Source organism: Polypterus senegalus, chromosome 3, assembly GCF_016835505.1.
Source record: "Polypterus senegalus isolate Bchr_013 chromosome 3, ASM1683550v1, whole genome shotgun sequence".
In the NCBI taxonomy this organism is placed as follows: Eukaryota; Metazoa; Chordata; class Cladistia; order Polypteriformes; family Polypteridae; genus Polypterus; species Polypterus senegalus.
In genome coordinates this window covers 62067220-62083212 of record NC_053156.1, presented here as the reverse complement: position 1 = coordinate 62083212, position 15993 = coordinate 62067220, and the positions used below count along the sequence as shown (strand labels likewise).

At 36.7% G+C, this 15993-nt stretch overlaps 1 protein-coding gene across 1 annotated transcript in view; it reads right to left on the bottom strand.

Moving 5' to 3' along the window:
• LOC120525195 (rho-related GTP-binding protein RhoA-D) overlaps positions 1-15993 on the bottom strand; it is a 52080-nt gene that overhangs the window by 5691 nt on the left and 30396 nt on the right. Inside the window, exons 2-4 of the mRNA XM_039747302.1 lie at positions 9652-9809; positions 9168-9288; positions 3272-3402 (exon numbers count right to left, since the gene is read on the bottom strand). Of these exons, the coding sequence (XP_039603236.1) occupies positions 3272-3402; positions 9168-9288; positions 9652-9807 (408 nt within the window). The 5' untranslated portion in view covers positions 9808-9809. The remainder of the gene's footprint in view (positions 1-3271; positions 3403-9167; positions 9289-9651; positions 9810-15993) is intronic.

Here is a 15993-nt window from a genome sequence, read left to right as displayed (position 1 = left end):
AGGTGTGGATTTAAAAAAAAAAAACATTAAAAAGTATCCAGCTATTTTAATTTCAAGAGTGTTCATAATGGGAAAATATGCAAATAGATTTTGGATAAAATCTATCATCCTCATTAGATGGATAGATATTTATCAAAATTATATTAGATTTGATTACCCATCACCATGACATATCAACCTTGAAGTTGAAATACTACTGATGCAACAAAGGAGATTGTTTTATGTATTAAGATTCCCACACCTGCAGTTTCCTTTGTATAGCTGGAGTGGAAAATGTAGCCAATCCAATCTCTTTACAGTCTAAACTGGTCCTTACTGCTTAAACAAGTCTCCTGTAAAAATGCTATCTTAGTATTTATGCATGTTAGGTTAGAGTATGGTTTTTCTCTTGTTATAGTGATCCTTCTTTGTTTCCCCAGTTGACCACAGCAGTTTTCCAGCTGTCAAAGCCTTTAGCAGCTGTGGTGCCCAATTCTGGTTCTTGTCCCACCAATATGCTCCAAGCCGACTCTATTCAGCTTTCCACGATGCTTCTCTCAGCATCTTCAGGATCATTAGGAAGACACCAGGGGATGATCCACCCCTGGAGAGACTGATCGTTAGCTGCTCTGTGGGGCTACTAACCACTTTGCTTCTTCTGCTTCTGCAGTTGCAGTATCTCAATTACAACCCATGGGAAGTGCATGAAGCAAATGGAACTAACCATACTCTTGTGCAAATGCAATCAGCCCTACTCACCCCATCATACATCCCGAGGCCACACACCCACCTACAGAACTGATATTGTTTTAAGTGGGCTATAAATTATGCTATGGTCTTAAGTAACCCCGAGGGTTAGGGAAGCATCTGACAACTCTCCTGGACTGATTATTAAGGCCAAAAATGGGACCTTAACAACGAGAAAGCATTGATAACTAATGCACCACAATGCCCTAAGCAGCAAAAATGCAGGTGGAACAATAACCAAAAACAAATTATCACAATCAATACCACTTCTCTGCTAAACAGAGAGCTGCTTACCAGTGACAGAGCTTATTGAGCAGCAGCAAGTATTGCTGGTTACATGCAGTGACACGTATTCTCTTTGCTAAAGGATCTCTTTGCTATAAATAAATGTTACGATGCTATTCACAATTTTTTTTGTTAATCTAGTTTATTTAAAGCGCACAGATGTTAAATCTTATTCTGGACTACCGATTAAAACAAGACTATTTTAAAATATTTGTTTTGATTAATTAAAAGTGTGAAACCAGTTCTAGCTGCTGATTGATCCATGATTAGAACTGGATTTTAATTCTGCTTATGTGTCCAACTTCCAATAAAATGAGATAAAGAATTCCATGCTGTGGATTACGCAATTCAACCCTTTAAAGAAGACAGATAATTCAAAGAATTCTGCCAATATTAGGTGCTAAAACTTTCAGAATAATTTAATATATCCAGAATTACAGGTTCAGGGATTGTCATGCTGTTAGAGAAGATCACCACTAGCAACACTTTGGTAAACAAGGAACTCCAGTCACATATACAAGCTTCAAAAGTTTGGAATAACCCAAAAGTTATGTTTTTTTTTTTTTTTTTTTTAAATCAGGGTACATTTAAAATTTTTATTTTCCCACATGAAACTGCCACTTTTTATATCAGCAACCATTACTCCAGCATTCTAATGGCAAACTCTTGGCTCACCCTTAACCAATCAAGTTATTATAATAACCACGTAGCTTTAAACATATGTTAGCACTTTTGAAACCTTTTATTCTGTTCAATAAAGCAAACGATCTTTCCTTGGGTTGTAAGGTATTGGCATTCTTCAAGTTCAATTCTGGACTAAATAAAATGTCCAAAATGAGACTGCTTTCCCAATAAACATGTCAAAGCATTGTTGTTTAATGAATTCTATTCTATGTGCCAAACTGCCAAGAAACCGAAGATTTCATGCAAAGGTGTCCATTACTGTCTTAAGAGGGCAAACTGCATATAACCAGGAAAAAAAAAGAAAAAAGGCGGCCCAAATGCAAAGCTGTATAAAGGTAAGAACATCAGAGTTTGTAGGATGACACTTAAACACACATCTCCATTAGACCAATTTAGAGTTGACATACAAGTAGTCTAGCAGGCAAGTTTTTGGAGTGCAGGAGAATGATCTAAAGACTGTCCTATGCATACTCTGCGTAAAATTACCTCTTAATGTATAAATTCCACAAAACAACAGATGTTGTGGGGTTTGATTAGGTGGGATGGATCTCCAGGAAACTGTTGGGTTTTAACTGTATGACTGAGATGGATTCACTGTCTAAGCAATTAGCCCTCCTGTCTTTTATATAAAAAAAAAAAAAAAAACATAAGCAGACAAAGACAATCAAATTGAACTGTATACTAGGAGTTAAATGTTCTGATAGCTTTCATTAATCCCTTTGATATGGTATTTCTTATTAGTCTGGATAGTGTTGCCTTGGTAGTAAATTTTTAATTGTTAGTTATCGATACCAGCTTTAAGACCTCCATACTGGTACCAAAATGGTTCAGAAGCAAATAACTCCTAACCATGCCCATTCTCATCTTACTCTGGCCTCTCCGGAGTGCATCACAATTGCTTGCGTCCCTATTATGCCATGCCATTGGGCCCACCACGTCCCACCTTGATAGCTGTGAAGTTCCAATTATATCGAAGGGGTGTTCAGTCTACAAAACAGATTTTTCCACAACTGCAATAACGAGTTTACTTTGTGACGTGCAAATCAGTGCCTTGCACCCCAAAGACTAAGTGGAGTCTCAGTACTTTAGCAAAACCAGCTTTATTCAAGTTAAAACAGCAAGGTCATTTATTGTAGCAGGATCTACCTTTCTACTATACACAGACACAGCAAACAGGAAGGGTCGGGGCCAGGTCAGTGGCCAAGTTATAATGTTCCCTGCATCACCCATAAGGTGACTGGCGATTTGTGTGTGGCAGTGGTCAGCTTGTAATTGTTTCTGTGGCCGAATCTACGGTTGCCTCAGCGACAGACAAGCAACCCTCAACAGACGTGGCAGTCATACTTCTGTGTGTCATCCTCTTAGGAAGGGTCTCAAAAGAGGCAATCGCGTTTCTGTGTGTTTCTGCATGTCGTCCTGTTGGGGAGGGTCTCAAAAAGTTCATAAATCTCACAAGTTCTGGTACCAAAAACCCCAAAATGCCAGTACCATACCATTCTAAAATTTGAGTTTTACAATACTTTTGCAGTACTAGTTCACCATGTAAAACTTAGCCTGGAAGTTTTACCTAACATACCTGCTTCATTTTGGCCAATTCCCTCCTTGTATGCTCATCATTTCGCAGGTCCTTTTTGTTTCCAACAAGGATGATAGGCACATTAGGGCAAAAATGTTTTACCTCAGGAGTCCATTTCTCCGGGATATTTTCTACAAAAATGAGGAAAATATTGGTCATAAAACAGTACAAATACAAACAACGGTGTCAACTTAAAGGTGGGGGGCTTTGTGGTTATGGGGAGATTTAAAAAACACCTTTAAAATGTGAGCTCAGTTGTACATGGGTATCAACCACCACCAACACAAATCAATAAGCATGTGACTATATATCATGTTTTTCTTTGTTTCAGTAATCTGGCATCCTACTATCAATACTTCATTTTTGGAGACTGGTAATTGACAATTTAATTAATACTAGTGACATTTAATAAATAAATAAAAAAATAAATAAATATAAAAGCACAATGTCTATCTAAGTAGTATAAAAGAAATAACCACTTTGTTCAGGCTTCATGGTTGCAGACATTGTTTTTTGGTTACAGGAAAGGTTGCCTGTAATGCTGGCTAAAACTAGAACCCAACAAACCTTACTCATAACTGTTTTCTGCTCATAGTCAGAGGTTTCATATCCAATCAGTGTCGTAGCAACCAATATAGAGATCTTCTTTTCAACAAGTTTACTGCTCCTTTCAATCTCTGTAACGCAGCCTTATACCAATTCTCTGCATGTTTCAGTTGCATGTACTGAACATGTGCATTTGCTTTTATGGCAAAGGAGAACCAAATGCATTTACCGGCACAGAAACTTAAAGGCACCATACACTTGAATCACTGAAAATCAGTAATTATGAATGTTTCACACCTCCAAATATCAGCAACAGTTAACATCTTGAGCCATAATATCTCAGAATTTGAAATGATGACCAATTAATGTAAAAAAAATTCCAAATACTACTTTGCAAGGTTGTTGGCAGTGCAATCTATGTAAGCATAAAAATCCAGTTACACTTTAAATATCTTCCTGGTAGAAATCTATACCATAATTTACTGTATCATATATAAACTTCCCAATCAAATGGTAGCTACAGTAGTAGTACAGATTTGTACAGATTACAGTGAAATAAAATCTTACACAATTCATGATTTAAACATTCAACACAGAAATCACTTTTATGAAATCAGAATTACTCTTGACAGAAAAAAAAACAATACAAAAACATTTTTTTGTCAAAAAGAAAACATGCAAATAAAACAGATTTTTTTGTTCTTACATTTTCAGCCCTCCTTATCCCTGTAACCGGGACTTTCCTTAAACTTTGCAGTTTTCCTAATGCTTTTTTTCTTGCAGCCATCACTGCTCTTTCCTGTACCGAAGACATACCTTCCTCTATACCACAAGCTATTTTTTTTCTTCTAACAAACAGTGTAGCTTTCAGAGTACAACAGCTAGCTTCTCCCTTTCACTATAACTACAGATCTCTGGAGAGCCCAACTGTAGAGAAGTCTTTTACTCCAAGTTTTTACTGATAGTCCTCTGACTGCCTGTTACAGACAGCTTGCTCTCTCTTCTACCCACCATAGCCTAACCATCACTGTAGGGTAAGAAGATGTGATGGACAGCTCCAGTGAATTCTTCCACCCGCTCTAGACAAGACACAATGTGCTCCTAATGTAATCATGCTATCTAATGGGATATGTAATATGGGACTGTGCCTTGTGTGGTCCATGCTGAAGCAGCTGGATGAATACGCCAGAACTGTTGGTTGTGGACAGGCTTTACCTTCAGCTCATCATGTGCTTTCTCACATTGGCTCCATTCTGCGGTTTCTGTTTTAAGTGCCGAAATAAACCTGAATGTGCTGCTAATTTTAACTGCCATCGTTTTTTTTTTGTTTTTTTTTTTTTTTAAACTTTGTATTTAACCTTGGCTTGTTTGACATTCTCTCTTTCATACCTAAACCAATTTCACACAAACTACTGCATATTATAGTCTTGGCACCCCGTTTTCTTCTCTAATTCCCACCCCTCAACAATTTGGTTGCTACTTTGCATTGAGAGCGGGTTGATGGAGCTCCTTGGTGCCTGCCCCATACCTGTGGGGTTCTGAACAGCCCTATTTGTATGTTACTTATCAAGACTTAGTTCTTGAGTGACCCAATAGTTCTTGAGTGTACCGATAAAAAAAAAAAAAAAAAAAAAAGAGGATTTTCGTATTTGAATATTGCCTTAAAACATTAACCAGAAAAACATCATTTAAGCCCCCTATATAAACAACACTACTTCAGGTAAAGGAGACCAGCCTACCACACAGGTCTGTATATTAGAAGGGATACTGACCTTTCTTCAATTTAGCAAATTGTCTGGCCTTATTCAACTGTAACAATTCTAACATACCTACCATTCCAATGGAAAAACGATGTCCCTACTCAAATTATTAAAAAAAAAAAATCCATATAAAATGGAACAATACTATTTTTTCTTTGAATCTGACAAAAATTAATGTTGTCCTTCAGTTAATACACATACAAACCTTTTCAGTATTTCATAATAAATTTTATTGTGTACACGCTCACACGGGTATTTCATTTTTTAAAAAAATTGTACATAATATTTAATGTTAATAATTTGCAGCTTTTTGTTAATCTAAATCTATACTAATAAAAGGCAAAGCCCTCACTGACTGACTCATCACTAATTCTCCAACTTCCCGTGTAGGTAGAAGGCTGAAATTTGGCAGGCTCATTCTTTACAGCTTCCTTACAAAAGTTGGGCAGGTTTCATTTCGAAATTCTACGCGTAATGGTCATAACTGGAAGCTATTTTTCTACATATACTATAATGGAGTTGAGCTCGAAAGCCGTGGGGGGCGGAGTTTCGTGCGACATCATCACGCCTCCCACATAATCACGCAGTACATAGAAAACCAGGAAGAGCTCCAAAAACCGCTGAAGAAAACATACATTATATAATTAAGAAGGCAGCGAAACAATTAGAAGCGAGCGACATATAAAACCAGATTCAATGGCTCACGTGAACCGACGCAGTGCGCAGACAAAAAGCAACAGTTCCAAAGAGTGCTGAACAAAAACCGAATTACACTGCTACGCTCAAATAGACAAGCAACACGCTGTGGCAATAGTAGAGGCTTCGCCTCTAGTGCCGGCGTCCGAGATTCGATTCCCGAGAGGGGATGCACTGAGTATGTACGCGTGCTTCCCGATTCATTTTAGCCTCGCATCCCCTTGGTTTGAGACGTATGAAAAAATATGCGGTTAACACAGAAAGACAGATCACCAATTGAAGCTTTATGAATAATGGATACTTTATTCGCGATCAATGATTGTTTTGGTAAAGCCATACTCAGTGTATTCATTAGATGAACGGTAAAAAAGTAAGAGCGAGGGGAGGGTAACTTATTGAGGCACACAGGCAAAACCACAATAGCACGCGGGCTCGATGTACTGTAGTGCGTATCAACTCGATCTGAATTGCGATCACATTTGAAAAATATATCTTTTCAAGTTCTATTTAGTCCATATGTGTCAAACTCAAGGCCCGAGGCCACATCCGGCCCGGCGTGTAATTATATCCGCCCGCGAGATCATTTTATATATTATTGTTATTAATGGCCCGGGGATATGAAGCGCCGGTAACACAATAAACTACAGATCCCATAATGCAGCGCTTCAGCTGCCTTGCCGAACACTTACCATGTTGATCAAGTCTAGCTTATGATGCTGCAAGTTATTGCGAAGCTAGCCCACACGATGCTGAAGAGAAAAGGTGATTCTGAACATCGAGCCTTTAAAAATCGATGGGAGGCTGAGTATATGTTTACTGACATTGCCGGTAAACCCGTGTGTCTCATTTGTGGAGCTAATGTGGCTGTAATTACAGAATTTAATCTAAGATGGCACTATGAGACAAAACATCAAGATAACCTGAAAGACCTGAATGCAATGCACAAGATACAGAAAGCAGAAGAGTTAAAGAAGAATCTGACACTTCAGCAGACGTTTTTACCCGTGCAAAATCACAAAGTGATTTCAAGTGAAGCTACTTTTATGGGAGACACAAATCTACCAGTGCAACTTGCCCCACTTTTCCTGTTGCCAAGTAATGTTGAACCAACTCTGCACTATGGTGTTCCCAAATATGCACTTTGCTGATAAACTGAGCGCACTGCGCACTGAGTTCGCACGGCGCTTTGGTGGCTTTGAAGAACAAAAAAAGAATTTTGAGTTGTTTCGCAACCCATTTGCCGTTGATGTGGAAACTGCACCTGTGCAGATTCAGATGGAGGTGATTGAGCTGCAGTGTAATGGCACACTGAAGGCAAAGTACGATACTGCACGGCCGCACAGTTTATTCACTCCATTCCTGCAGAAATGCTCCAGCTCCGTCTACATGCGGCTCAAACCTTGTGCATGTTTGGTACCACATATCTGTGTGAGAAGCTCTTCTCAGTCATGAAGACTAACAAAACAGCACACAGGAGTCGCCTCACTGATGAGCACCTGCAGTCCATCCTGAGAATCTCCACAACACAGAACCTCACACCAAACATAAACGAACTTGTTGCCAAAAAAATGCCAGCGTCCAGCTCTGATAAAATGACATAAGAGCAAAGACAACTGAATGATTTGATTTGTTATTGCTGAAAAGAACAAATTTTATTTATATTTCCAGGTTTTGTTATGCACCATGTTCATATTTGAATTTGTATAATTTTGACAGGATATATTTTTATGGAGAGCAAAATCTTTTGGGATATTTAAAATTTAAGTTTATTTTTTATATAAAATTACATAAGAGTAAAGAAATTTGAATGTTTGTTCTTTTAACGTTTACTTTATTTCTAACTTGTATAATTTAGACAGGATATATTTTTATGGAGAGCAAAATATTATAAGTTATTTAAGGTTTGAGTTGATTTATTCCGGAATAATATTCTGTCGACTAAATAAAAATTCCTTCTATTTAAAATTTAAATAGAACTTGAACAGATACGATAGTTCATAATATCCAGGCAGACTTGCACGTAAGAGCGGAGTCATCCGTTTTAACAAACAGCGTATTGCACTGATCTGAAATAGCCTGCCCATTTAATTATTTAGGAATGGATAAATAAAGATTTTGTACAAATAATGTTTTTCATTTTTCTTCCTTCATGGATTCTGGCACCCCAGCAACAGTTGCTCGACCCAAAGACTGTTTGTGTATATATATATATATATATATATATATATATATATATATATATATATATATATATATATATATATATATATATATATATATATATATATATATATATATACACACACACATACACGACAGCAACACTCATCACTCACAACAGTGACAAAACAATTACATTGACAATCATGTTACGTTATTTTCAAAATGTTTCCTTTTCATTTTCATTACTTCTTTAACACACTACTTTGCTGCGAAGTGCGGGTGTTTTGCTAGTCATATATAAAAGGAAATCCACTATATTTATAAATTTTGTAAATTACGGTCAACACTTCCAAAAGAAGTAAAAAATAAAATACTTGCATTTTACTGTATATTCCAAGAATCAGGTTTGTCTATTAATTGCAGATGTCATATCTATCTATTCAAGTAAAAACAGACATCCACTCTTGTGCTTATCTTGTTATCATCAAAAGACCTACCATGGACATATCTGGTAAAAGTTAAGAAAACAAAGTAATTTGTTGAAACTCATGTACATGAGTACATGAGCAAACTTTACAAAGATAGCAACTTAATCCAGGAATCAAAACACAAAGCTGTTCAAATTCTATTAATATCTCACCACTATCTAACTATTGCAGAGTCAAGCCAGCTCTGCAGCCACATAAATGAAAGGCAACATAATTAGTAACACCATAACTCTCAAAACTTACCTAAGCTGTCAGGGCTGTCAATTGAGAAACACATGAGGATCACATCTGTATCAGGATAGGAAAGAGGCCTCAGGCGGTCATAGTCCTCTTGGCCTGCTGTGTCCCATAAAGCCAACTCAACCTTTAAAGAGCAGCAGAGGTTTGTCAATTTAAATATGTACCAACCAAGTATTCATTACAATGTAGTGGTTTAGGAACAGGACTTTAAACCACAAAGTTTCCTTTACAATTCCTGCCTCTACCTTGGTATACTGCTGAGTGATCAGCATTTCAACCTACTGGTGTTTTTCTTCATGAAAATTTGCTTTTCTCCAACATACCATCTCACAATAGTGAGATAAATTATATTCCATTTACAATTCAATTTAACAACATAACTGCTAACCAGAATTTCTTCAAACCCCAAATAAAGAGAAAAAAAGTAGCAATTAACAAAGCAGGAAACAGAACAAGGCAAATGACAGAAGTAAGTGTCAGTTCAAACCTGTTTGCCATCCACCTCGATGTCAGCAATATAATTTTCAAAAACTGTTGGAACATAAACTTCAGGGAACTGGTCTTTACTAAAGACAATAAGAAGGCATGTCTTTCCGCATGCTCCATCCCCCACAATCACTAGCTTCTTCCGTATGGCAGCCATTCCTGAAGAAAAAAATAAATAAATAAAAAAATACATATACTATAGGAATCAGCTTTAAACATGCATTAATGTAACTTTTATCGTGAATTCTGAGATATTCTTAAAAATGATAACATGTTATTGAGCAAACCCACATTTTATATTCATCCTACCAACAAAGTGCTTACATAATTATTCATTCTACTAATTCTAGTTCTACAATTACACACTGCCATTAGCCAATCTATTAGTCAATCTAAAGTATAATTATAAATGTCTATAACAAATACTGACATGAGGGAGGAAAAACAGATACAGCAAAAACAAAGTTACAGGTAGTTACTCAAGTTAAAGGTTTGAAGGTCAGAAATTTTACAGCAACTAGAATGTTTGAAAACCCGCCTCTGTTGAACAGAACCTAACATTCAAAAGCACATGAAGAGTTCCAATGGCAAACTAAAAAGACAACACAATATGCCATTGAAGACTATTTTTATGGGTGCTGACTTCAAATTGTCCACAGTCCAAGGTAGTGCATGGCAGCCTAAGATGAAAAGAGCATTTTCCCCAATTGTCTCTTTCTAAAACCTACTATGGCAGTTTCAAATTTTATCCACAAGTCATTGCACTGCAGCTAAAAGTGAAGCATGGTGAAAAACACAGCCTTGAATATTAGGTAAACTGAATACTGTACAGATAAGTTCTTATTTAGGGTGGCATGTAGTGTAGTGTTAGTTCTTGACAGAATCTTGTGCCCAATTGTGGCTTGTGTGAAGTTTGCATATTCTTCCAAAGTGAGTACTGGGCTTCCTTATACATTCACAAAAATGCAGAGGTTAGGTGAAGTGGCAATTCCAAATTAGTTGGGAGTGTGGAGGAGTGTGTACAATTAGGTATAATATGACAGCTGCTTTTGTTTTTTATTCAGAGAAAAACCCAAGTTCAAATTACGCTTGCAATTGCTGCATTCACAAAAACGAGCCACAGGAATCCTTGTCCTGGTGGATGGAAAGGTGCCACAGAGGGAGAAAGACAATGAGGCAGTGAATACATTAGAACTGCCTTTAAAATGGCTGAATCTCTGAAAAAGGAAGTTTGAGCCACTAAAAACTACACAGATATGTTTTACAATGTGTGCAATCTCAAGACATGGATCAATGCTTGGGACCATTTCTGGCCTGAAAGTAGACATATTCAGTAAGTTTTAAGGATGTTTTAAATGCAGCTAAACCACATAAACAGGTCCAGCATTTTTCTTAAAATGAACACAAAAATGCTTAATTAAAAACAGTTTTCCATGGCAAATTAATGTACAGTATACCATTTTTGTGAAGAAATATGCTTTTATGGACAAATACGAAACTTGTGCTTTAATGATTACTCCTGGATTTCAAAAACTGGGGAGCAGTTTGTCAATGAAATTACAACTCACATGGACAAGTGTTGGGAAGAGAAAGAAAAAAAAAAAAAAAAAAGCTAGGGCTCCTTCTACTGGAAGAACTAGGACTTGCCAATTTTAGGAAGGAAAAGAGGGCAAGAACTTGTTTTTCTTTCATAATTGCATCACTGAAACTTACAAACACACAAATCTCCAATTGATCGATATCAGCTAATAAAAACAGCAACACTCTGATGCATTAATCTGTGCCCATGCTCCACTTAAATGGCTTACTCACACATCAAATACCTGCACACCAACACGGTGCATGTTCTTCATAGATTTTAAAATAGGTCTAACCCCAAAAAAATACATCTAGGTATATTAGTTATACAATATTCACCTAGTAATTAAGATAAACTCCTAACTAAAAGAGAATGACCTACAGCATCTCTCCATGATCATAATCTTCAAGCTTGTAGTCTGCAAACTTTGGATGGCAAGAGTTCGACTGGCATGAAGGGAAGGAGAAAAGAGTTAGAAAGAGGGAAGTCAAACAGCACAGTGAGCATATAAGGGATCCTTTGGTAGTTAAGTGGGCAAAGCACTCCCTTGTTTCCCTCAAACAGTCTCCCAGGATGTGTGGTAGGTGGATTGGCATCTGATTCTTTATGTCAACTTGTTGTTCCTTGTACTTTTCCCCTATATATTCTGGAAGAACTCTTAATATTTTCACCTTTGTGTGTCCCATTTACTTTCCTGTTTAATAAACAGCAAAATCCCCCCCATCCCGGCTCATTAGTTTTCCTCCATGCTGATGAATCTTCTACTCACTTTAATAAATACCCAAAAGATAGTCTTTTTACTGTGCTCTGTTCACAAAGTTATTGTTCATTCATAATAGAAATCCTCTGAAATAATGATACTTACTTTTTTTAACCATATCTGGCTTCATTCACTATTCATTATTAATGCTTGCTCTAAATTGTTCAATCTAGGAAAGTATAACCACTGAAATTGAGTAATCTATATATTATTCTTTGCTCCATATTTTAAGCACATGAATTTTTTCCTTTGGCTTTACTTCACTTATCTTGAAAAACAAGAGTGCTGGAATGTGATGGTTGGAGCTTTTGCTCGAGTTATAGGTTTGGATTTTGAAGGATGCTGAATAAATATGCTATTTTACAGTTTGGAACTGTTTTCACCAGAGCTGTAATAGTTAATAGAATTAAAATGTATTCTCAAATACTGTATAAAGACAAGTGCTGGACATTCACTAAACAAAAAATGCCCGAGCCTGGAATGTGAACCCAGAAACTGGATCTGTGAGGCAGCAACACCAATCATTGAGGCAAACTGCTCCCCAAAAAAAAAAAAAACCCTTGGAAAAATGTTGGTAGATTTCTTAAATAAATGTGCTGTTTGATATGCATTGCTGTCAGACTGTAGTTAACCAGGTGGTGTTGGGAGGATACAGATTCCAGCTGGGTTTGGAAAAATATACACAGCATGCAACACATACAATTTTTTACATGAACCACACACAAAGCCCTCAGGATATGAATGAGTTCCATTTCTGTAATCCGATTTTGTATGCAAGTTGAGAAAGCAGCTCAACACACTACCCTGTGAAGTGCACGTGTTAAAGATCAGCGTGAAGGATATGCTGCTGCCAATCTGTCCAAAATACAGTTGCATTGGGTGGTGCAAAGTAATAAACTGAGTAGATCTGTGGTCATTGTTAAATGCTTAGCTGTAATCTATAAACAGGAGACTAGTAACACAGTAGGTTTTTTTTTGGTTTGTTTTTTTTGTTTGTTTTTTTTAATTATCCAGATTTGCTGGGACAGTATGAAATGCATGGGATATGGCATCCTGTATTGACTTGTTGCAACAATAGTCCAGTTTGCATAAATAAAAATTTGTCTCAAAGGACTTCATCATGACTGAGTTAGTTCCACCAGTCTGTAATCATTCAGACAGATCATTTTTGTTTTCTTAGAGACAGGGATAATTGCCTTTTTAAAGAAGGTAGGGGCTACAGATTTCCTGAATGACTGGGCGATTGTTAACGGAATCAAAACGGGCATCAAAGCACAAAGTATAACGGGAAGGGAAAAATGCACAGGAAATTAGATTAGGTTTTAAATTATAGTCAGTAACTACATCGGATTTCTGCCAAAATTTGTAAAAATTACAACTGCTACAGATGTTTAGCCACTTTTGATGGCTTTTCTGAGTTTTACCTGGATTTCAGCGTTTCCATATCTGCTTCAAAATGCACTGCTGCATACCTTCAGTAAATTCCTGATATCAGCAGTGAGCCATGATTTGTTATCAAGAAATATGTGAATTGTTTTCATAGGCAGACAGATGATATCCACAAGTTTCGATAAAACCCATTACGGCATCTGCATATGTATTCGGATCTGATTAAAAGAATCTATGCATGTCCCAATTTACACAAACAAAGCTATCCTGTAGTATTTCCTGATTTCTGCCTCGTTATTTCAACTTTTTTGCCAGGTCCTTGCATTTCAAGCTCTGGTTGTAAGCGGTTAGCAGGAGTACGGACAGGTGGCTGGGCCATCCAAGGTGTATGCGTAGTATAGGCTGCCGTTAAGGTGTAGCAGTGATCCAAGTTATTATCAACCTTTCGGGCAGGTGACAATTGTCATGTTAAGGATAAACATTCACTAAACTTGCTTTGGTGAAGTCCCCAGAACCAATAAAATTATTAAAAAAAAAAAAAAATATCACCTTAATTGAAAGTGACTACTTAAGTCTCCTCAATGGAAGAAAAATAAAATACAAATTAAGCAGTATACAGATCCAATTTAATTTAGTCAAAAAAATAGAGGATAGCCAATGGTTAACACTCACTTGTTAGTATGATGTGTAAGGCACTTATTGGAAACATGATAAAATTCAAATCTAACATTGTTGCTTTTGTAACAATGTGTTTCAATACCCCAAATTTCAACCAGTGATCCATACTGACAACAAAAAAAATAATTGAACAATAGGCAGCCTGACAGCGCTGATGCAGTAGAAGCAGTGCATGTAATTGGCAGCATAGAATTAAAGGACAGCAACGGCTACACATGGGTTCTCCAGGTTGACAAAGTGAACTTAGAAGAGACATGCATAGTGACCAATAAAATCTGGACTAGAGAAGCCTGCACTTGAACTGTTAAGCAAAAGAAAGAAAATGGAGCAATCAAGACAAGCAAACAGGAAAGGAAGAACAGCAAAAAATCATTTAACTTAACACCACAATAGCTACATCTGTCCCACCAAATATTTTATTGAAACAAAATTTACAATGAACATACACCGTTGTAAACAGAACTAGGATAATTTCTCTCTAATTTAGTTTCAGCAGGCCCCACCATTGCCCACTTTGGCTGATGATTTTACATCCCATCCAACTTCTACTTTTACCTGGACTAGTAATTTAATTAATCAAGCTATTATTGCCCAATTGATATGTTTTGGTGCCCAGTCATAAATTAGACAATTGGGTTTGCTAAACTTTTACTGGAATGTACCCAACATTTAAGCATGTTGTGCTAGGATAATTCAGTGTTCTGTTTTTAACCTCATGATTTTTATTCCACTTTCACTAATTATTTAGGCTGCTATTAATTAATGAGTAGGTTACTGAAATCTTTACATGTCTTGTGTTTGTCATTTCCCATTACTTTAAATACTAAAATACTTTATTACTTGCCCATGAGGAAAAAAAAAAATCCCCCAATACCAATGACCAATATTTTCATCAACCCTTAATTTCTGTTAATGAGGTTATTAATTTTTATGAACATTACCCTACATTCAGGGTACAAATAGATCTTCTGTACCCTTGTGCAGAAGGAATGCACACCTTTCTGGGCAGAACAACATATTAGACACAAATGTTATGAGTTAGGAGGAGAACTGCTGGCTACTTTGTCATCTGCATCTCATTTTTATTTAGCAGCTGGTTTATATATAAAAAAAAAAAAAAAAGCAATTGCAATCAGGATAATTTCTCTAAACAGTCCAGCATTTTGCTCAGCTCCTTGTGCATTTGTCAGAACAGTTTATACTGTACACTGCATTACAATTATTTGGATAACCAGCAAAATGAAGTAATTCATACAAATCTTTTTATTCATGCTTCAAAATATAATTCTCTTGTCCGCCATTTAGTCAATGACACCAAAATGTGAAATTTCTGAACCATTACCTAGAGACATACCAGCCAGAATGTTTAGTCATGTTGCCAACCTATAAATATACTATGGAAGTATTTCAAGATTTAAAATGTATCAACTGTTGCTCAATTTACTCCACCTCTCTATTACTGCTCTATAGTCAGCTGAATTTGCTTGTGCACAAAAACCACATGAACTTAAAAGGTGCATTTATTTCAGTAATTCAATTCAAAAAGTGAAACTCCATTATATAGATTCATTACACAGAGTGATATATTTCAAGCGTTGATTTCTTTTCATTTTGCTGATTATGGCCTACAGGTAATGAAAACTCAAAATTCAGTATCTCAGAAAATTAGAATATTGTGAAAAAGTTCAACATTGTAGACTCATGGTGTCACACTCCACTTGGCTAATTAAACCAAAACACATGCAAAGGTGTCCTGAGCCCTTAAATGGTCTTTCAGTCTGGTTCAATAGGCCACACAATTATGGAGAAGACTGCTGACTTGACAGTTATCTAGAAGACAGTCACTGACACCCTCCACAAGGAGGGTAAGCCACAAAAGATTATTGCTAAAGAAGCTGGCTGTTCAGAGTGCTGTATCCAAGCATATTGATGGAAGG